The 21757-nt window shown below is 40.5% G+C and overlaps 2 protein-coding genes across 2 annotated transcripts; one reads left to right on the forward strand and one right to left on the reverse strand.

The window, feature by feature from the left end:
• The first annotated feature begins 1190 nt into the window (after positions 1-1190).
• Positions 1191-13296, forward strand: stambpl1 (STAM binding protein-like 1). The gene is made up of 11 exons (XM_058406246.1): positions 1191-1456; positions 3507-3613; positions 4212-4429; positions 5523-5598; positions 6281-6376; positions 6622-6934; positions 7032-7156; positions 7673-7810; positions 8179-8291; positions 9109-9208; positions 11157-13296. Exons 2-11 carry the CDS (start codon positions 3533-3535, stop codon positions 11211-11213), a joined length of 1317 nt encoding a protein of 438 aa, XP_058262229.1. The 5' UTR covers positions 1191-1456; positions 3507-3532; the 3' UTR covers positions 11214-13296.
• On the reverse strand, positions 12921-17298 carry acta2 (actin alpha 2, smooth muscle). The gene is made up of 9 exons (XM_058406247.1): positions 17158-17298; positions 15773-15945; positions 15477-15605; positions 14744-14854; positions 14529-14613; positions 14266-14427; positions 13855-14046; positions 13583-13764; positions 12921-13479 (listed from the first exon to the last, which is right to left on the reverse strand). Exons 2-9 carry the CDS (start codon positions 15899-15901, stop codon positions 13336-13338), a joined length of 1134 nt encoding a protein of 377 aa, XP_058262230.1. The 5' UTR covers positions 15902-15945; positions 17158-17298; the 3' UTR covers positions 12921-13335.
• Positions 17299-21757: the final 4459 nt, after the last annotated feature.

The raw sequence follows: 21757 nt of genomic DNA on the forward strand, positions 1-21757 counted from the left end.
GAGTCGCCAGTCTTACAGTGTGAAAGGAGTTCTAACTGAAAAATACCGCGGTGATGACCTACAGCCAATGAGAGAGCAAGATACAGGGCAGCGGTCAGTTCGGGGAGGAGTTATAGACCACAATATCAGCAAGCATGGCTTCGGGTCCGAGCACAATATTATAGTTTAATAGAGTTTATAGGTTTTTATCAGAAAGAAAATGAGTATAAATAATAAATAAGCTTTACTATAGCATCAAACAGAATTAAAGCAGAAACATTTGCTTGACCAGCCGCATCAGCAGCAGCACATTGCAAAATGATTCATTTGTTCAATTCTACAGAACGCACAATCCTTGTTCCCCACACTGACCAACTGGATCGCAAACTTTTTGCGAGGTTCCATTTCCAGTCTCGCGCGAGAACTCTGATCTCACGTCTGATCTTGAGTTATTTCCTTATTATTTCTCACGTATGTTTGGTTGTGAAACGCAGTTTGCGTACCAGACAGACTTGTCTGTGATTCTTCCTATTGTGAAGTCATGCAGTGTGAAACCTCCCGTCGCCGATCCATCGTGCAGTGTGAACACAGCCGCGACTGAATGCTACCCTAGATAGTCGTGCAGTGTGAAACCTCCCGTCGCCGATCCATTGTGCAGTGTGAACACAGCCGCGACTGAATGCTACCCTAGATCAGGGGTAGGCAAGTTCGGTCCTAGAGAGCCGCAATCCTGCAGAGTTCAGCTGCAACCCTAATCAAACACAACTGAACAAGCTAATCAAGGTCTTCAGGATTACTAAGGCTACAGGCAGGTGAGTTTTTTTCCAGGGCTGGAGCTGAAATCTGCAGGACTGCGGCTCTCTAGGACCGAACTTGCCTACCCCTGCACTAGATCGTCGTGCAGTGTGAAACCTCCTGTCACCGATCCATCGTGCAGCGTGAACATAGCTGCGACTGAATGCTACCCCAGATAGTCGTGTGGTGTGAAAGCAACAGTGATCCGACCACTTTGAAAGTCGTGCAGTGTGAACTCGGCATCAGTGTCTTTAACGCTAACACTTGTCAGCTGGCAAAATGGTCTACCAGATCGTAGCATTAAAAACGCTCCATTTATCCACATAGTACCAAGGCGGCGGAGAACGTTTGGCACGTATGGCTTTCCATACAGCAGGACTCAGGATCGTGTCATTGGCTCTCTCCACCCACGCTATGTGTCAAAGCGCCTCTGGGCTGCTGACGCGTTCATAATATCCAGTCGCTTATGTTATAGAGCAGGATATGTCGCTAAAGAGCGAGATTCAGGCATAGCTGACGACAACCTCGCCTGTTCGAGAGAATAAATAGGTTGTTTATGAAGTGCAGAGGTTGAAAAGAATCGCGGCTTGTGTCAAGTGAACGAGTCTTGTGTTGTGTAAGCATGTGCTGCATGTGAAGAAGACAGGAGCGCGAGCATGGGACACCAGCAGTCCACTTACTGGTAAAGATTTTTGAACTGCATCTATTTATTATTTTCCCCTTTTTATATATATATATATATATAAGATCGGAATCTATTGACCTGTCCAAGCCGTTATTTTCTTCCTCCTTTAATGCAGAATCTCTAATGCTTGCTGGTATCCGTGCTTTTTTCTCTAAATTCATGTTATTCTGTGTTTCAGACTCTGTATTTATTCTCCTTGCTCAGGAATAAGTCATATTAACCATGGCTCTGACATGATCCCTAAATGTTTGGAAATTTAATCTAGGTGCCTTTAAGTGTATATTATGTTCATCAACGAAATGCTTCCTTTTGCACTTTTACACTCAGCATCAGATTGTATCTGTAAATCAGAGCATATCAGCAGTGAGGTTTTTACTGGGTTCACACTGTCCACTCATCAAAAGCAAAAGTAAAACCTTTATACTGGTACATTTCTAAAGGTTTTATGTAGAACAATAAATCTGTAAGTTTCTCAGATATGGGTTGAGACTTTAAAAGCCCAAGCTCAAAACACTGCACTGTTTAGTGGAGTGTTTGGAGTGTTGAACATGTTTGTTAGAGAGAAATCCAGAAATGTACTGAAGCTTTAGGAATACAGGTGATGGAAGTTGCCTTTTATTACACGTGAGTGCATAGTGTGGGACGTGGTTTTGTTTAGTCAGCAGTAAAGGTATGTTGTACAACCACTTATTGCTTCACTCACGTTTACAGTGTTTCTATTCTGTATGATTTTTTTGCTTTAACAGACTCAAAGGTAGTTAAAAGTCTCTAAATGGGATGGGCCTGAGAATTTTCCAATTGCTGCACCACCTTGTATGACCTGTATTGATGGTAATGAAGTATAAATCAATGATTCAGTAAATATTGTCTTTCTTATGGTATATCATTTTTATTTTTTGTTAAAAATGGCTCAAATTGACTAGATGGTCTTGTATTATGTTGTATTAATGATATAGTACAAGACCATCCTGAGTAAGTATTTGTATTTGTCTACAGTATTTTCACACACGGAGCACGAATTCAACTGTTAAAAGAGAATTTGAATCCCTTTTTATACATTTCCAGAGCGTCAGTTTATCTGAACACATCACACACGTATCAGCAAATGGACCGACGTGATTTTTTCTTAATCTTACAACTCATCCATGCAGAGGATTTATATAATTTATGTTGATGGAAAAATCTGACAAGTCAGATGTGTGAGGTGCTGGATGTGATTTTGCTGAATTGCGTGTATACATCTCCTTCACACCAGGTCTTTATTCTTACTCCACATCCATTTCACGTTGCCATGGCATCATCAACCTGAGTGCCACAGTGTTCGGTAACAAACCGTTCTTGCTGCATCTATCATAAATTCAAAAGTGATGATGGACGAGTAAAAAAAAAAAAGCCTTATAGAAAAGAAGTGTCCAAGGTTTGCTGAGTTTATGTGCTTTGTGCAAAAGCCCACCAAGTCTCTTTTTGTGTACAACAACTGATATTCATGACTCACCATATTTTTTTCTGCATGGTTACAAGCTGTCATAGCAACTGTAGCACAGTTTCTGCTCTGAATAGAAGTGTGCATAGCTGTTTTGGACCAAAAACTCGCTGTGTTTTAGTGAATAATATAATTAATAATCTCTCTAAGGACGCTGACGCGCCCCCGCATAACCACGTAACCCTGTAAATGAATTAAGGAATACTATCTGAAGCAGAGGTGTCAAACTCAGAAGGGCAACGGCTTAATTCAGCACATAAATGAGTCGAATCAGAAGGTAAAGTGAGCTATAATACTAACCCCTGCAGGGCTGTGGAACTTGAGACTGGAGCACGGCATACCTGATCAAAAAAAAAAAAAAAAAAAAACTGTTAGAGGCTTCAGTATGAAGGTTGGTGTTAGTCTGAGTAATGGAAGGTGGAGTCAGAAGGTAAAGTGAAAGGTCTGCATTTAGCAGGCTTTTATGGCCTTTTAGGAGGCTGTATCGACCCAGTGGCCTCGCAGCAGCCGGCTCATGATGCCATGATGTCAGAGATGACACGTGTATCTTTCTTTTTTCCTCAGCGAGGAATCGTCTTGGGAGATGACAGATGGAGACATCAGGAGGATCGGAGCCTGCCAGCCTGCATCCTAAATACGCCATGGAGGAGGAGTTCAGCTTCAGCTCACTAGTGAGTGATGGGGGGGATGGACTTGGGGTGGGATGGTTAATGGGTCAGTTTTCTGAGTGCTGGGGAAGAGTGTGAGGGGGCAGAAGGGCTAGAGTGTGTCTCTGACTCATCCATTAGCATGCTCAGTGCAGCTGCGCTGTCATTCACATCCTTCCATCCTGAAGTGGGAGGGAGTGGGGAAGGAAGGAACGGATGTATGCCCCCTTCACACTTTGCTTCCCTTCTTCATGAATAGATGATTAAAGACAAAGAGAGTGTTATCATCGTTTGGTTCAGTAGATAAATGTGCCCTCTTGCCTCTTTCCCCTCGCTGAATAACAACTGTGAAGCTTTCTGTAGAGCTTCAATTAAGCTCAGCGTTATTGTTCATTGTTATGTACAGAACTGAAATTGGTTGTCAGTTTCAGCAAGTATTGCAGGTTGAGCCAGTCTTCTTTCTTTCCTTGCACGGTTGTTAGCATGGGAGACGAGGGCCACTGCTTGGGGCTTCCGCTCTGTCTAAATTTCTGAAGGAGCACTGAGAACGAACAACAAACAGAGCTAAATAATGTGTGTGTGTGTTCTCATGTGGTGATTCAGCTCTGTTCTTTATTTGCAGGAGAAGCTGGCAGCCGAGCCAGACTATACGGATGTAACGCTGCCAGCAGTGGAGCGTGTGCGAGCGCTCAGTAAGATGGGCTACAACATTGAGATCAGTGAGGACATTGCGCCACGCCGCTACTTCCGCTCAGGGGTAGAGATGGAGCGCATGGCTGCTGTCTACCTGGAGGAGGGCAGTCTAGAAAACGCTTTCGTTCTCTACAACAAGTTTATCACGTACTTACCAGTTACAGCTTTCACATCTTTTCCACTTCGTTACAGGATAACTGTGGTAATGAATGAAGTACACTTAATCAGTAAGGCAGAGAATGAATGTGATACAGAATTGGAAAAATTGCGGTGCATTTAATCATTAAGACAGCTGTTAGCATGTTAGCTTAATTCATTTTTTACAAGGATATGCTGTATGAAATCTTCTACTTCTGTTTTATTCACAAATTGTGATGCAATGATCCATTTGCAGTCAACACATAGTATATGTAAAGCTTTTTTTAAGCCATACATTTTTTCAACTCGAACCTTTGAGAGAAAGATGACATTTACAGCAATTTCTCAAGTCTGTAAAATATGTAATAGCTTTTAAAGTCAGCTAGCTTATGCTCCGTTTTTCTCAGTTGTTGAGAAATAGTACGCTTATGTTTTTAGTCATAAAACACTTATGTTTTTTTTATTTTATTTAGATGTGTCATTTGTGAAAGATTCAGTCTTATTTAAACTACCCTTTGTTAATATCAGTTATAGCAAAACTGATAATCAAAACCAAAGCGCTCCATGTCTATGCATATCCGTAACTGACCTCATGTTTATCAGGCCTTACAAGAATTCGGTCTGTCAGTGATATTTAAAAGTCTGTATACGCCTGAATCTGAATTCTGCCCCTCTTTTGGCTGCCTTAGACACACTGACCATACACACTGACTTTCCTATTCACTTTCTCTAGTAGTGCAAATGGCAAAAAATGTTGCACTGACCTTAATGTATATTAGAAAGACAAGCTGCATCGCATTGACCAATCATGACTCGGGAGCTGGAGTGCTGCAGGCTGACTGCAAATGATGAAGTTATTAACAACCGTAGCTCAGTTCTTACACAGTGTACATGACTGTGAAATTAAAAAACACTTAAATCACTGCTTAGAAAGCATTACTGTTTTTATAGTTACTTATACTGTACTCAGTGTATTAGTAAGTGTATTATACGAAGGCTTATACATGGGCGTGTAAACTAACAGCTTAAAAGTGGAAGGAACATTTGAAATAATTGTATATTCAGTGCTGTATATTCACTGCTGGCTCTTGTCACTCCGCAGTTTATTTGTGGAGAAACTCCCCAGTCATCGAGACTATCAGCAGTGCAACGTCCCCGAGAAACAAGTCATAATGAAGGTAAGCCCCTGGCAGCCTGCACTGGGTGATGGAGCCCGGTGGCATTGGGCCCATTGTAAATCTTCTTAACATTATGCTTCATTAGCACAGAGACACTAACACACTCGCTCCCTCTGAGACATCACAGAAAACGTTTCAGTGTACTACTGTTGTTGCGTAGGCAGTTCTGTCTAGAAATGCAGACTCACTGTGTGGTGCATGTCAGGTCAAAATCTTTTTTTGGGCGAATGGAGTATTTCTGTTTGTTTGCAGATAGGAAAGTCTGTCACTTCCGCTTAATTACCTATTTTTATTTATAGTTTATTCCAGGTTTGTGACTCTTCCTGAAACTGTCCTGACTCTTTTGTTGTAGAAGTGAGAGAGTGGATAAACCCCCATGTCATGCTGGTTTGAACACCAGTTAATGTGATGTGCCTTTGGGGGGTGGGGGTGTGCAGAAATATAATACGACTATGCTTTTTAGGACAGCAGAGCCAGCAACCCTTTAAACAGAAGGCGGATATACCAGCTTGGAAACATTACAAAATCTGTAGATTGTCGAGAATCTCTCAGATGACTATCATCAAGCTGCTTCAAAGCTTTATTGCAGTCTCACTTATAATATTGTCATCTTGCCTAGAGCAAAATATTCCTTAAATATCAGTTTCTTTCACACCCTCATTTTCACACGTCCTTTTTGTAGAAATTGCAAGAAGTGGCTTTTCCACGCAAGGATCAACTAAAGAAACTCCTTCATGAAAAATACAGCAAAGAGTACAGTGAATATATGAAGAGGCAGGTAAGCTCAAGGTGCACTTGAACTGATTAAACTCACCCTATTCTCTCAGCTCTTTGTGGCTGTAAGCCGGTTTGTTCCCCATTTTGTAATCTAAGCTGCACTAGGTTTTGCACACAGTAAAGACACATGCATTGCTGCTGAAGTAACTGAAGTGCGCCGAGCTAAAACTGACACAGACTATGTGCTTCTATATGTTTTTTTGTGTTGCATTTTAAGTCATTTTATGTGTGTGTGTGCATTTTTAGAGCCAGGCTGTGCTTCCTGTAGCTGTGTGTGGAGATCAGTTACAGAGGCTCTCTTTGCTGGAGGAAGAGAAACAGCGTGTGGCACAGTTGAAAAAGATGCAGCTGGAGTCAGAGCAGTTCCGCTTCTTCGAGGAGCAGCTGCGGCGTCAGGAGCAGGCCAACCGTAAACAGGATGCCTGCCATAAAGAACTTGAACAAACGGATGGCTCGTGCCTATCACAGACTCCAAAATACCACACAAACCTCGACCCCAACCGCAACAAACAAGCCGCACCTCTCCCCAAACCTGCGGCCACGTTAGCTGCCGTGCAGAGTGAGTCAGATAGAGAGAATGCTTTGTGCATGCATCTGGCTATGTGTGTATTCAGTGCGTACAAATTCAGTGCATGTGTGTGTGTGTGTCTATTCAGATCAGCAAGTGGAAGGCCTGAGGCGGGTTCTAATTCCTAGAGACCTGACATACAGGTTCCTGCTGTTGGCCGACCGTAACACAGCCAGAGGCATTGAGACGTGTGGCGTGCTTTGTGGAAAATTGGTATTCAATTCTATTCATTTTTTTGTCAACACTTTTAACAATTGACATTGTCATCCAGCAGCCGAACAGAAACCTGGACATAAAATTTTCATTTTAATGTAACCCTATAGTATGTGCTCTTTGTCCGCGAACAGAATGTTATGTTCTTTGTGTTCACTTTACACTCTATAGGTTCCTCTTTATGTTTGGTGCTAGAAATGTAACTGATGTGTTCGAGTTGTAGGCATGTAAGATGCAGTTCCAGTAATATGAAAGAGGTCATTCGGTCATGGTTTTGTTCCATGGTTAACCATTTGCATTTTCTTTCATAAGAGTGGCTATGTTTAGAATAGCTGTGGCATTACTGAAACTTGGGTGTGAGTGTATTCACGACTTACTCACTTCTCAAATAACGCTTCTATAAACATTTAATTAAAAGGTTGCACTTTGGCTTTGTTTGCTTAGTTAGCTAAATGGCATCACAATGGACAGAATGAGGAAAAAAAAACCTCTTTGTCTTTTTGTTCTAACCCCCAGACTCACAACGAGTTTGTGCTCACCCATGTGATCGTGCCCAAACAGTCATCCGGGCCAGACTACTGTGACATGGAGAATGTGGAGGAGCTGTTCAGTTATCAGGACCATCATAACCTCCTGACCCTCGGCTGGATTCATGTAGGACACTCTCTGCCTTTCTCATCAAATTGCATTCTTTGTTTATTTATTTATTTTTAATTAATACAGCCTCAATGTATTGGTAGAAAACATAGTACCGATTTAAAAAATTGAGTCTTTTCTCAAAACATAATGGGATGTTAGTGAAAAGCAGAGAGGTTTATTCAGAATGACCCCATTGAGTTACTGCTATTACCTGCTGGATCAAATATAATGGGGCTTCAGACAGAGGGTCACCATGGTAACATCCCTAATCATTATAGAGTTATTCTCAGTCCCTGTCAAGTCACCTAGTGATCATGAGAGAAGGTAAAGATGTTGATTATTAATGTGTGTGTGTTTGTGTGTTTATACATGCATGCCTCTAGACACATCCCACACAGACAGCTTTTCTCTCTAGTGTGGATCTTCACACACACAGCTCCTATCAGCTGATGCTGCCCGAGGCCATTGCCATTGTCTGCTCACCCAAGCATAACGAGTGAGTATAATCACACACTCTCCTCGCCATCTCATAGTTGCCATGCAGGGTTCATGACCAGGATACCTTTTCAGAATGGCACTGCTCATTATGAATAAACAAAGCATCCAAAAGCCTCAATTAGATTTTAATTTTAGAACAAATTGCAGAGCATTTAATCTAAAACCCTGTTAATTGCTTCTCTCTCCTTCTCTCTCTCTCTGTCTCTCTCTCTGTCTGTCTGTCTTAATCTTTTCAATTATTGAAAACATTGATTTAATAAATTATTAATAAAACTACTACTAATGAAATAAATACTAGCATATGAAAGATAATGTGTGTGTGTATATATACATATATATATATATATATATATAGTAGTGCCCTGTTTTACATCGTTTCGACTTAGGTCGATTCTGACTTTACGTCGCTTATCCTTAAATATTAAATTGAAACATTAAATCCAATTTATGGCGCTTTACACAACGTTACGTCGGTCCCTCTGTTGCATAGTAACAATGAAAAATGGCTAATAAAACCAAATTAAACAAAATTCTTTTTTATAAAATATGAAAATACATATATTTATTCGTGTGTATTATAGGGAACATATACAGCACTTTATAGGGGTGAAAATGTCACGTCTCTTGGAACCAATTAATGACGGGGTATGACTGTATATATAAATCTATGAAAATTGCTAAAAAAAAACAATAAGCAATGTAAAGGTGACATGCCAGTAAAAGTATGACAGATTTGTGAGGGGGAAAAAATGCTCTGTAAAAATGAAGAATGAAGATGGACTGATCACACCGCCTGTCTGTCTGTCTGTTCGCAGTACCGGTGTGTTCCGCCTCACCACCGCTGGCATGAGCGAGGTGGCTGGCTGCAGACTGAAAGGCTTTCACCCGCACAGGAAAGATCCTCCCCTCTTCACCGTAAGACCTTCAGCTACATGTTTTCTGATTAAATAATGTCAGCAAAGGTTTAGTTCTAAGGATTGAATACACATGACTATAACAGAAGTCAACTAGTTAAAATTAGTGTTAACTACATAGCTGAATAGTCTGTGTAATAAATAGCTTATATCTGTATCATGGATATCTGTGTAAAGGAATGCTAGAACCAACCAACGCTCCGCTAGGCCTCTTCCACTGAAAACCTAGCTAACATATTTCTAACTGATCCATTTTGGCATTTTCAGTCCCACGTTGCTACATGCGTTGACCAAAATTACAGTTTTAAGTTTGGGAATGGCAGCTAGCACTATATAACTTGGTACTAGCTAGCTACACCTAGTACTGTAGATTAGCTATCCTTGTTAGCTACCATTACTGCAGTATGACGTTACATTCCGCTTCACTGTAAGATTCTCTGTAAGAACCATACTCCTGTTTATTAAATACCAAAAGAATAGGTTTGCTTTTAACATATATAACTAGTACTGAATGGATAAGGATTAAATACACAGACATGGAATGGAGTCCAATTTTCTAAATTACTACCACTTTGTTACTGTTTTTACAAAACCACTGCATCTTTCTTTAATTACAGCATTACACAGTTACTACTGTTAACTAGCATTTGTAATTAATGTAATTAGCTAGTTATCACCAACATTCCTGCTAGTCCTCTTTCACTTAAAACATAGCTAGCTTACACTGATCAGGCATAACATTATGAGCAGTGAGAGGTGAAGTGTATAATACTGATTATCTCCCCATCATGGCACCTGTTAGTGGGCGGGGTATATCAGACAGCAAGTGAACATTTTGTCCTCAAAGTTGATGTGTTAGAAGCAGGAAAAATGGACAAGCGTAAGGATTTGAGCGAGTTTGACAAGGACCAAATTGTGATGGCTAGATGACTGGATCAGAGCGTCTCCAAAACTGCAGCTCTTGTGGAGTGTTCCCGGTCTGCAGTGGTCAGTATCTATCAAAAGTGGTCCAAGGAAGGAACAGTGGTGAACCGGTGACAGGGTCATGGGCGGCCAAGGTTCAGTAATGCACGTGGGGAGTGAAGGCTGGCCCGATGGTGATCTGATCCAACAGACGAGCTACTGTTGCTCAAATTGCTGAAGAAGTTAATGCTGGTTCTGATAGAAAGGTGTCAGAATACACAGTGCATGACGGGTCAGGGCTGTTTGGTTAGCAAAAGGGTGACCAACAGTATATTAGGCAGGTGGTCATAATATTAGGCCTGATTGGTGTATTTCTTACATTGATTGGGCTTTCTTTAAATTTATCAATACAAGTTTTGTTTGCTTTTTGAAATCATCTTACAAATGTTGATGAAATTACGACAAAGCAGCTATGTAGCAAAGTAGTAGCTAGCTATACTTTTAGACTAGCTAGATTGTCGATGCCAAAAAAAAGCCCCGTCTATACTAGCTAATGGTATTGTAGTGTAATGTAAAGGTCATTTCACTATTCAGCCTTTGATTCATTACATCTCAGGATGATCCTATGATATACAGCTGATTTGTCAGCCAGCTCACCTTGTTTTATTCTCCCCCTTTTTTATTTTTAATTTATTTTGCTTTCTTGTTCCCAACTCTTTTTTCTTTGGTGTAAGAGGAGCCTGACAATAGTACCGTCAATCAAACGAGTGCCTTTTTGAGAGGCGTTAACAGCTAGTTTGTGATTTATGTACCCTGTGGTGCTTATAAAAATGCCATATCACTAAAAACACTGATGAGGACAGTAGAGCACTCCTGATATATCTCAATCTCTACATTTACAATACTCAATTTCTACATATATGTCCAAGTTAAATAACATTTTATTACAGACTCCTTGGCTCCTTGGATGTGGCTCTGTAAGTGAGAATGCAAAGCTCTTTTATTCATTTTTTTTTAAAGGAAGTGAAAATGTGTGTATTTTACAGATCTGCAAGCATGTGGTTGTGAAGGACGCCAAAACATCAGTGCTGGACCTCAGGTAACAGATGAAGGAAGGACGTGCTTCAGTAGAAGCTACAGGCCCAGGAGTTTTATTTTTTATCTTCGGCTGCTTGACGGCTTTTTTGTATTTATTTATTTCTTAAACAAAAAAGTACTGTGAAGTGGATTCTGTGTTGCACAGGTTGCTGTTGGCTTCTTGTAATGAAGCTGTAAAGCTTTTAAGTGTCATTTTTTTTCCCCTCCCTCTGTCTCTGTTTTGTTATGGAATTTTTTAACAGCTTGCTTTAGCATTTGTGCCTGTTCCGAAGCAATCTTTTTGGACAGTTTTGTGATCTGATCTGACTGCTAGTCAGGTTCAATATTACAGTGTGTCCTGAAGGTGGCATCTTTTAGCTATTAATGCCACAACCAAAATGTGAACTTTTTACCAGGATGCAAAGTTATTTTTAGACAGATGCCTTATGTAAAATGATGTGATTAGATTATTATTATTTTTTTTAATTATTATTATCTCTTGCTAATTACTCAGATACCTTTTGCCCAGTATGTTTTTGCAACGTTTGTATCATGTCATTTATGCTGAATCGAATTGTTGCAGATATAATGTTTAGTCAAGGGACCTCAAAATCTAATCAGTATGTATTTTGTAGTATAGAGCTAAAAGCGGCCATTTCCGGCTAGAGAGCTTCAAGTCAGCAAAGGTGATGTTTGACTTGAAGAAGTGGCAGGTTATTGGTTACTGACGCAATTTTATAATGTTGACCTATTTGACGTTAGTCTTGGTGCTCAGCAGTTCCAATAAACAGTAACGCTGAAGAGCATAAATAGACCCCCAGTCCCCCAGTTTTGCCTCACTTTCTCCTTAACCAAAGGACCTACAGTAAAAAAATAAGCAAAGAAGCCTATTACGCCTTATTAGAGGAGCTACTGCCATGGAACTAGAGGCTTGATAGAACCAGTGATCTCAGGTATCATCCTCTCATGCTAACATGCTAACTTAAATCAAACAGTGGCTCCTCTTCCGTTTTTTTGACTTTCCATTCCATTGTGGTACAACAGAAAATAACTTTCCAAGTTTCAATTTCCTCTTTGATGGTGATTGATTCAGCATATTGTGGATTTTGTGTGTGCTATGGCATTGTATTTTTTTTCCCTTTTTTTTTTTTTTTTTAATTTTTGGGGCTTTGTTTGGGGTTTCGTAGTTTCTCTGAAACCTTTAGTGCTGTTTTAATCTGCAACAGGAACTTGTAGGCAATATGATGCAGTGACTGTACAATGTTTTCCCCCTACTGCCTTTTTTTTTTTTTTTAAATAAAAGATTATAATAAGTATGAGGGCATGGAATAATTTTTCAATCATGCTAATGTCATTTTTAACAAGACTTAATGAAATGATTTAGAACAAAGGCAGAGATCTGAAATCCGGTACATGATAGAAAATTTTTTCAAATGATTAAAAACTTGCTTGTGGTTTTAATGAAGGTGCTGCCAACCTGCTCACGACCTAAATAATGTGTAACCCTGTTGGAATTTGTGTGGGCTGTTTTTGTGTGGGCTGGTATTTAAGTGGGCAACAAAGGAAATGAATAATCGACTTTTAGGTTAGATGGCTTATTTGTATATCATTAGTTTCACTTCTTCAGAAATGAGAATCATCTTGCCTTGAACTGGTGTCAAATAATACATTAAACCAACTTTCTCATGTTGAAAATGGAATCATGCTCAGAAAAAAAATGACATTAAATACAGTTTTGGTATGCAGAGCTTTATTTATTCCTGGGGTTATTGTATAGATATCCATACAAACTGTCTCAAAGCCCACAGCAGAGAGAAAACACATGCAAGGGGAATCTTAAAACACAAGAGGGAGTATGTGAGCTCTGTTCCTCTCTAAACCATTACAAAACACCTTGCGTTTATTTCTCTCTCCCTCCATCTGGAGTCTCACTAAACCCCAGGAATCTTCCAAATCTGTTCACTTTGGCAGCTTTGCTCATCCAATGTAACAAAAACAATCAATGACGAGAAAAAAAAAATCCAAACATTCACGCAAGTGTGGGCAGTGCAAAGACAAAACAGGAGAGAAACCAGAGGATACATTCACAGTTTACAGGCTAGGAAGCAAGAGCAGAATTTTGAGGGCTAGGGCTGGGGGCTGTTGAGTTTAGAAGCACTTGCGATGCACAATGGATGGACCGGCCTCGTCATATTCCTGCTTGCTGATCCACATCTGCTGGAAGGTGGAGAGGGAAGCCAGGATAGAGCCACCAATCCATACTGAATACTTTCTCTCTGGTGGGGCGATGATCTACACACACACACAGGACAATTACATTAAAATTTCAGTAATATTATGATCTTCAGTGGTGCTGACCTAAAACTTTTATGATCGAGCCAGTCAGAGTACTCACCTTGATCTTCATGGTGCTGGGGGCCAAAGCGGTGATCTCCTTCTGCATCCTGTCAGCAATGCCAGGGTACATGGTGGTACCACCAGACAGGACGTTGTTGGCGTACAGGTCCTTACGGATGTCAATGTCGCACTTCATGATACTGTTGTAAGTAGTTTCATGGATACCTGCAGACTCCATACCTGAGAGGAAAAAACAGGACTCAGAACAAGTGGATCAAATGTTGCAGACAGAAACTGAAGAAAGAGACAAGGAAAGGAAAGAGGCATTACCGATGAAGGATGGTTGGAAGAGGGTCTCAGGACAGCGGAACCTCTCATTGCCAATGGTGATGACCTGCCCATCAGGAAGTTCATAGCTCTTCTCCAGAGAGGAAGAGGTGGCAGCAGTGGCCATCTCATTCTCAAAGTCCAATGCGACATAACACAGCTTCTCCTTGATATCACGGACGATTTCTCTTTCAGCTGTATTAGATTAGATTGCTTCAGTAAATTAGCACTCATGTCAAACATTCATGCTTCCATAGCCAATGGAATACGACGAAAATCTGTGTTTCAGAGTTTACATGAGTACTGTACAAATTAGAATACTCTCAGTCTAGATTAATCGTTGCTTTTTTGTTGAATGCACTATATTTTGGCTTTAAGTTACGTTGTAAGTGTTTTAAAAGTGTCTGCATTCACCAGTGGTCACGAAGGAGTAGCCACGTTCAGTCAGGATCTTCATGAGGTAGTCAGTGAGATCACGGCCGGCCAAGTCCAAACGCATGATGGCGTGAGGAAGAGCATAGCCCTCGTAAATGGGCACGTTGTGGGTGACACCATCACCAGAATCAAGAACAATACCTGCACAAAATTAAACGCAAGATCAGACAAATGCTTTGTTGCTCTAAAGCTAAATGTCCTATGTTTTTTTTTTCCCCAATGGGGACCAGCAGACAACTGACCTGTTGTGCGTCCAGAGGCATAGAGGGATAGCACCGCCTGAATAGCTACGTACATGGCTGGAACATTGAAGGTCTCAAACATAATCTGAAGGAAAGGGACAGTAGTGTTTGCAGGAGACAAGAAGAAGAAGAAGACTGTTATTCTAATACTATACTATTTAAAAAATAGAGGATCTAAATATTGGCAGGTGTGACGAGTGCAAACTGAGCCTGACCTGGGTCATCTTCTCCCTGTTGGCTTTGGGGTTAAGAGGGGCCTCTGTCAGCAAGGTTGGGTGCTCCTCGGGAGCAACACGGAGCTCATTGTAGAAGGAGTGATGCCAGATCTTTAAAAAAAAAATTAAATAAATAAATAATAATAATAAATCAAGTCAATGTGTCCAGATTAGAATTAATCAATACAAATAGGCTGATGAACATTTAGTGGATCATCTATGAAAATCTGGAATTTTCTTAATTGTGATACACGATGCTCACAATGAGTCAGATATAGATTAGTCACAGAGAGCTAAGTGAATAATACCATCTGCTGCACGCATCTGCTAGTCGATGACAGTGTGTGTCTGAAGGATAGTGTTTGACACATTAGTGTGTGCATGTGCGTGTGTGTGTGTGTCTGTGTGAATGTGCTCATGCTTGTGTGTGTGTGTGTATGTGCTCATGCTTGTGTGTGTGTGTGTATGTGCTCGTGCTTGCGTGTGTGTGTATGTGAATCATGTGCACAGTGAGTCATATGCAGCACAGCTATTCCAGGTAAGTGGGACAAGTGTGGTCTATTTCATCTCTCAGAATACCAATTCAAAAGTCTAGCGATAAGAACATTTTCAGCCACATATGTAGCATCAGGCTCACATGCTATGTGTGTTACTATTTTGGGAAATTATTTGCTCTTGTGTTCTTGGCAACTTCTGTTTTGTACCGATGCCTAAATTAGTAAGGTCTGCTTACTTTTTCCATGTCGTCCCAGTTTGTGATGATGCCGTGCTCAATAGGGTATTTGAGGGTCAGGATACCTCTTTTGCTCTGTGCTTCATCACCAACATAACTGTCTTTCTGCCCCATCCCCACCATCACACCCTGAGAACAGATACAAAAGCGTTCAACATCATAACCCATCAGAAAAAAGGAAAATAAAGAGGTGAGTGTTTTCCATTCCATTCAGCTAAATGTCATGGTTCCTGTAGGTGTATGTTTGCAGTGTACTGTCCCACTGTCCCTGTATGGTTTAGTTGGAGAAAGTTCACCTGGTGTCTGGGGCGACCCACGATGGAGGGGAACACGGCTCGGGGGGCATCATCCCCGGCGAAGCCTGCCTTACACAGTCCTGAGCCGTTATCGCACACCAAAGCAGTGCTTTCTTCGTCGTCACACATGGTTCAACTTGGATTTCCTTCCTCACTCCAAACGGAGACAATCACTGCAAAGACAAACATCAAGCTGTCTGCTTTTTAAGCTGTAAAGAGCCTTGCTTTTTAAATATTTGGGATAAATTCGAGTGGTTAATCAAGAATATTTACTAGATTTTGAATGTTTAAAAGTATGTGTGTATGTGTGTGTGTGTGTGTGTGTGTGCATGTTTGTGACAATGACCACACCCTACTCCATAAAATCACAGATGCATGGGATACTAGAATACTAAAGTTTCAATTCCTACAAAAGGATAACATAAGGCTCAACTTAAACGACTAATAATACAACTAGTAAAATATGCCAGAAGTAATCCACATTGTTAAAAAATCAAGAATATCTCTGCAGAACTCATCCATTGCCCCACTGCCATGTATCCTGAATCCTGCACTCCTGTCCCTGATGAATGAATGCTTCACCATGGGAAAAATTCCTAATTTGGAAATAATGGGGAGGCATGTCTCTGTCTCTGGACTTCGCAAACTCCTCTTGGCCCTCCCTATCCACAACAGTTCAGAGAGGGTGGGGGGATTGTAAGTGTAAGAAAAGTTGAGAGTCACACTGATGCCTCTGGTCCATTTAAGAAAACCATATTTAGGCATAAACCTCACAAATCACAAAGACTTTAATCCAGCAGGGGCCTCAGCCTTCTAGACTGATGGACATATCTCCAAGCATCTAACATCTAACACACAGCCTGTAAAGGGTCTGCAGATTTATATAGATTTACTGAAACTGTGCATGCATATAGCAATGAATTACAGGTCTGTAACACTTTTACAGTTAAATCTGCATCATAATATCCATTAATGTTACACAGGCACCGTTATGAACAAAATCTGCATTTTAACGGCATAAAAGATTATATTCTGCATTATAACATTATATCAGTGACGAATACAAATTACTGATATAACTGCACTATAATGATATATGACTAAATGATAAATGAGTCATTCAGTGCCACACAATCCTGACAGCACTAAAACCCTCAGCTTCCATTTCAAACCATCTTAACAGCATGCACCTGTGTAAACCCACAAATTATTATAAACTGCAATCAGATGGCAACTTCTGGCAAGTTCTGATCTATTATTTGCATTCCTTTGTAACAAGTTACACTTAAACGCATCTTGCATAACACAGCATGTCTCAGAGGGTGTGAAAAAGACAGTGAAAAACAGAGAGATGGAGTGAAAGAAAGTGGGTGGAGGCCACTTACCCTGACAGTGCTGGGCCGGGGGGTTTAGCCACTTGGTGATGGTGTGGCTTTGACCAGTGTTTGAAGCTCTTATGTAGCTCCAGTGTGTGCTTTCAAGCCCCCTCCCACCTCCCAAACATGGAGCCAGGTCCGTACACAGCCCATCGGGTTCACTCTACTACAGCCTTATAGGGATGACTGGGGAAGAACACTCCAATCCGGGCGGCCATCGCTCAGGGCATTCCAGCCACTCTCTTGTTTTCTCTTTTTTTCTCTGAAAGGATGGAGACCTCATCATGCAAGAACATAAACACATAACTAGCAGAAGTGAGGCTAGCCCTCCTAACACACACACACACACACAGACACACACACACACACACCCATACTCAGCAGGCCATGTTCCGATATTTCTTGAAAAAGGTGTACATAATTGAATTGAATCAAGAAAACATACATAGCAGAAATATCTGACAGCATTACTGACACTATAGTAAAACTTGAGGGAAGTTAAATAGCTCATGCATGGATTAAAACACTGCAAATCTACTGGTAACTTTTAGTCTTTTAGGACGTTATGCCATTACCTTATACATGACAGTACAAAGATGACAGAATATAAAAAGATTTGATAGACAAAATGAAATAATTCATGATGATGCCACTTACTATGAAGAATAAACATGAAGCTGATAAATGTACTTTCCAGGTATTACGAAGGTTATTTATTTCCAAAAGTTAGTACACTCTTGGTCAGTAAATACACCATGATATAAATCCATGGTAATGAAGAAATATCATTTAGCTGATTATAAAATATCACTTACATATAGATTGTATGGATGTTTTAAACTAATCTGGATGCTGCAGTTTCCTTTTGTTCACTGTTCTGCATCTACCACATCACACAGAACATGAAGAGCAAGTGAACAGATCTTAAGTCAAAATCTTACAGTTAAAGTGGCTTAGATGCCTCATTCCTTCTGTCCATTCAAGCTCAATAATTAGTACTGAATCCTCGACTCAGTATGTGTTCATATTTCATGACCTGTAACTGACAGAATGTGTGTGCTGTATGTAGAAGGAATGAACTCTGCTTGATCTGCCTCTCTAATCTGTTGCTACAGTGAAGCTGATTCCACCTTGTTTCTTGCTATCAGGCTTGCCACGTGAAGTTCCTGCTCAACTATTTAATAGAAAATTGTGAGGAATGTACAAGATTAGCAATCAGAGACCAAAAATAGAAGGAAAACATCTGCAGGAGTACAATTAATTAAAGTAGACAAGTGCACTTAGTATGTACCCTATATACTATTACTACCTACTTTACAAAATATAAGAATGCACATTATGTACATAGAAAATTAAACTAGTCTCAGTCCTTCACTTTGGGTTTGGTTGGTTTTGCATTCTTTATCAGATACTTTTGTGTCTACAGATATCCAAGTTAAGGATTTCTTTCTCATGTAAACACTTCACTAGCATGTGTCTGCCTTTTTTTTTTGCCGTGCTCCACACTTAGTGGTTCACAGTGAAATGCTACAGTTTTCTCCTCCCTGTTAGCTGTCTTTAATGCAGCACCAAAAAAGGAGCTGTTCGGTAAATAAGGAGAGACTTGGCAGTCTGCTTCTCTCTCAGGCATGTAAGGAAAGAAAAGAACCCTGCGGAAGGAGTGGGTTGGGAAAAATCACAGTCTAGCATGGAGAATTACAGTGTGTATATATGGATGAATGCCTATCTGTCTACCTGTAGGTGTAATGCGTGCTTATTTAGGAGTGGGGGGAATAAGGACACATGGCAAGGGAATGGGAATGACTGAGACTGGGATATGCATTTTAGGAGGGCTAACCATAAACGAAAGCTTCATAGCAGTAGATCCTTAATACTATTCATCTTAGTAGGTCACTGTGCACATTTTCATTGCCATGTTTAGACGTGCTCTCATGCAAGTGGAGACTTCCTCTCGCCATGCCACTGGTCTTCAGCACACTTATATGCTGAAACAAGGCCTCTAAAGCACTGTGCACATTTTTAAGCTTTTCATGACTCAACACCTGTAGAGCCTGATAAGTGCTGAATGGGGTTAATCAGCTGTGTCACAGGGGGCAAAACAGAAAACTGTACAGTGCACAAGGTCCACATGATCAGAATTACGAGCCACTAATGTTGTCCTTCACAGCCTCTACATTTGCCTGAATAGGAACATTATGAAAGGGAACTGACAAGCGGTATTTTTATCACCACTTAGCAATGACTGTGGGACAAAAAAGGGAGACCTTTAAAATGAAACAGGACCAGCTTCAGATTATAATCTAACCTCAACACTGTGAATAACTGAATGAGTTCAGTGAATTATTTAACTGAAATGCTTTCATTCTGGTTCAGTAAGAAAGTACTTCATCAGAACCAGCAGCAGCCGTGTGGAGTAATGCTTGCTACTGGGCGGTGGATGAACTTACGCTCTTTTGGCATGTGCTTTGACCGAAAATGGCAAGGCAGCTGTTCTCTTAAAGGACTCCTCCAGCCACCATCTCATTGGACGCCTAGGATTAACACGATTCAGCTCAGAATAAGCATGAGAATGCCTTAGTGTAACGCCTGAATACTTTTCAGTCTCTCACTTTTTGCTCTCTGTCTGAATCTGACTGATTCTTTTTGGCTCTGGAATTCAGTCTCTCTCTCTCTCTGGCCAAAATACCTGAAATGAACATATTAAACTACAATATACTGTAACAGAAAAGCTGTTAACATAAAACATGACTTTCTGGGTTTAAAAGAAAATATATCTAGTCATACAGGGCAGCATGGTGGCTTAGTGGTTAGCACTGTTGCCTCACAGCAAGGAGATCCTGGGTTCTCTGTGAGTTTGCATGTTCTCCCCTGTACTCTGGTTTCCTCCCACAGTCCAAAAACATGTATACTATGTTGATTGGTAATTCTAAAATGCCTGTAGGTGTGTGTGTGGTTGTCTGTCTATATGTGGCCCTGTGATGGAATGGCAACCTGTCCAGGGTGTATCCCTTTCACCCAATGTGTGCTGAGATAAGCTCCAGCAGCTCCCTAATTAGGAATAAAGCAGGTATAGAGGATGGATGTAGTAATACACTTTCATAAAAGGGTCACAAGATCAGTAGTGATACTGATTATGAATGATCAGGGAGTGTTCTGGTGGAGGCTAATGCTAGACATCCTTATTCATATAGTTTTTTAGACAAATTATACTGTCTCTTGGGTTTCGAAAGTAAGACTATACTGGATTTCTCAAATGTTTTGGCAAAGGCTCAGCATCCTCTACACACAAGTTCAGATGTATTCAGCTTGATGAACAAATACCAACTGATCGCGTGAAATTCTGTGAAATGTATGACCCTTAAACATCTAATAACAGTAGACTGTTGCAAAATGTGGGTTTTATCCAGATACAAATGTGTCATCATAACGTCCTCCCTAACAATACCAGGCATGGGTGGGTCTTGGTGGGAGTGGGAGTGAGTGAAATATCAGGAGATGATATTTTTTTTATTACATACTTCTCTTTTCTTTGCTCTTGGCCAATCAGCTGATTCCATTGCAAGACTGTGGGCATTGAGATGGTATCTGGTCAGGATCTGTCTGTGTTTTATATCTCTGACAGTGGGGAGAAAATACAAACGTTCTGTTTAGGTCCTGATAACTCTCTAACAGTGCCTTGTAGTTCCTCGTGGCCGGTGTTCTAGATTTAGTTTGACTTTTGCTGATGCTGCCTGCAGTAATCATATGGTTCTGCTCTGTATTAGTGATGGTTACTGGGTACAGCTCTTGGATCATGCCTTCCAAAGTTTCTCTTGAATGTTGTCTTTGATCATAAACTATGGGCTCTTTTGTGTATTTATGAGTAGTGGGAAAAGTGCATACGTTGGAGTGTTCCTTTCATTTTTAAAGATCAATTTTCCTCTAGAGCTGCTGGATTCTTGTCCCATTTAGTGTGATAAATGAGTGGACCCCAGAGCCCACTCTCATACAGCACATCAGACTGAATTATGCTATTAACTAACTGGCACCATTACAATATTGTAATAGTTTTTCTTTATTGCCTATTGTGTTCAAGAAGCCTTCTTGTTAATGCATTAACTGCTTTTTTTGATTTATTCTCTATTTTCTCTCTTGATAATGAGACTTCTTAATACACTATGACCCAGTGTTTGTGGCTATGTGACCATCGCACCCATGTATGCTTTATATTTATAATGTATGCTTTATATTTATGCATGCTTTATATTTATTTTTATAATCCAGTTTGCTGTTATTATAAGCTCTACTCATCTGGAAAGGCTTTCCAATAGATTTTGGAGTTGGGATTTATCCATTCAGCCACAAGGGCATTAGTGAGATGTTGGGCAATAGTGGTGCACAGTCAGCATTCCAGTTTATCCCATTCCCGTTTATCAGCATTCCAGTTTAGTGTGGTTCCCTTAAGTTCATTCACTCCATCCTTCACATTACATCATGTCTTCATTGAGTTTGCTTTGTGCTGATTTGTTTGCTTGTCATGATGAAACAAGTTTGGGTCTCACTGATTCAATGAAGGGAAATTCTACAAAATATAAAGACGTCTTATACTAAAGTGTTGCTCCACCTCTGT

Source organism: Hemibagrus wyckioides, linkage group LG13, assembly GCF_019097595.1.
Source record: "Hemibagrus wyckioides isolate EC202008001 linkage group LG13, SWU_Hwy_1.0, whole genome shotgun sequence".
In the NCBI taxonomy this organism is placed as follows: Eukaryota; Metazoa; Chordata; class Actinopteri; order Siluriformes; family Bagridae; genus Hemibagrus; species Hemibagrus wyckioides.

Bases quoted from the DNA above. Each gene is read 5' to 3' on its own strand.
- stambpl1 (XM_058406246.1), top strand. From the start codon at position 3,533: ATGGAGACATCAGGAGGATCGGAGCCTGCCAGCCTGCATCCTAAATAC. The intron at 6,935-7,031 runs GTGAGTCAGATA...GTGTCTATTCAG, and splicing joins CACGTTAGCTGCCGTGCAGA to ATCAGCAAGTGGAAGGCCTG. The intron at 7,157-7,672 runs GTATTCAATTCT...TCTAACCCCCAG, and splicing joins GCGTGCTTTGTGGAAAATTG to ACTCACAACGAGTTTGTGCT.
- acta2 (XM_058406247.1), bottom strand. From the start codon at position 15,901: ATGTGTGACGACGAAGAAAGCACTGCTTTGGTGTGCGATAACGGCTCA. The intron at 15,606-15,772 runs GTGAACTTTCTC...ATCTGTTCTCAG, and splicing joins TGGGTCGCCCCAGACACCAG to GGTGTGATGGTGGGGATGGG. The intron at 13,765-13,854 runs GTAATGCCTCTT...TTTTCCTCTCAG, and splicing joins CTTCCAACCATCCTTCATCG to GTATGGAGTCTGCAGGTATC.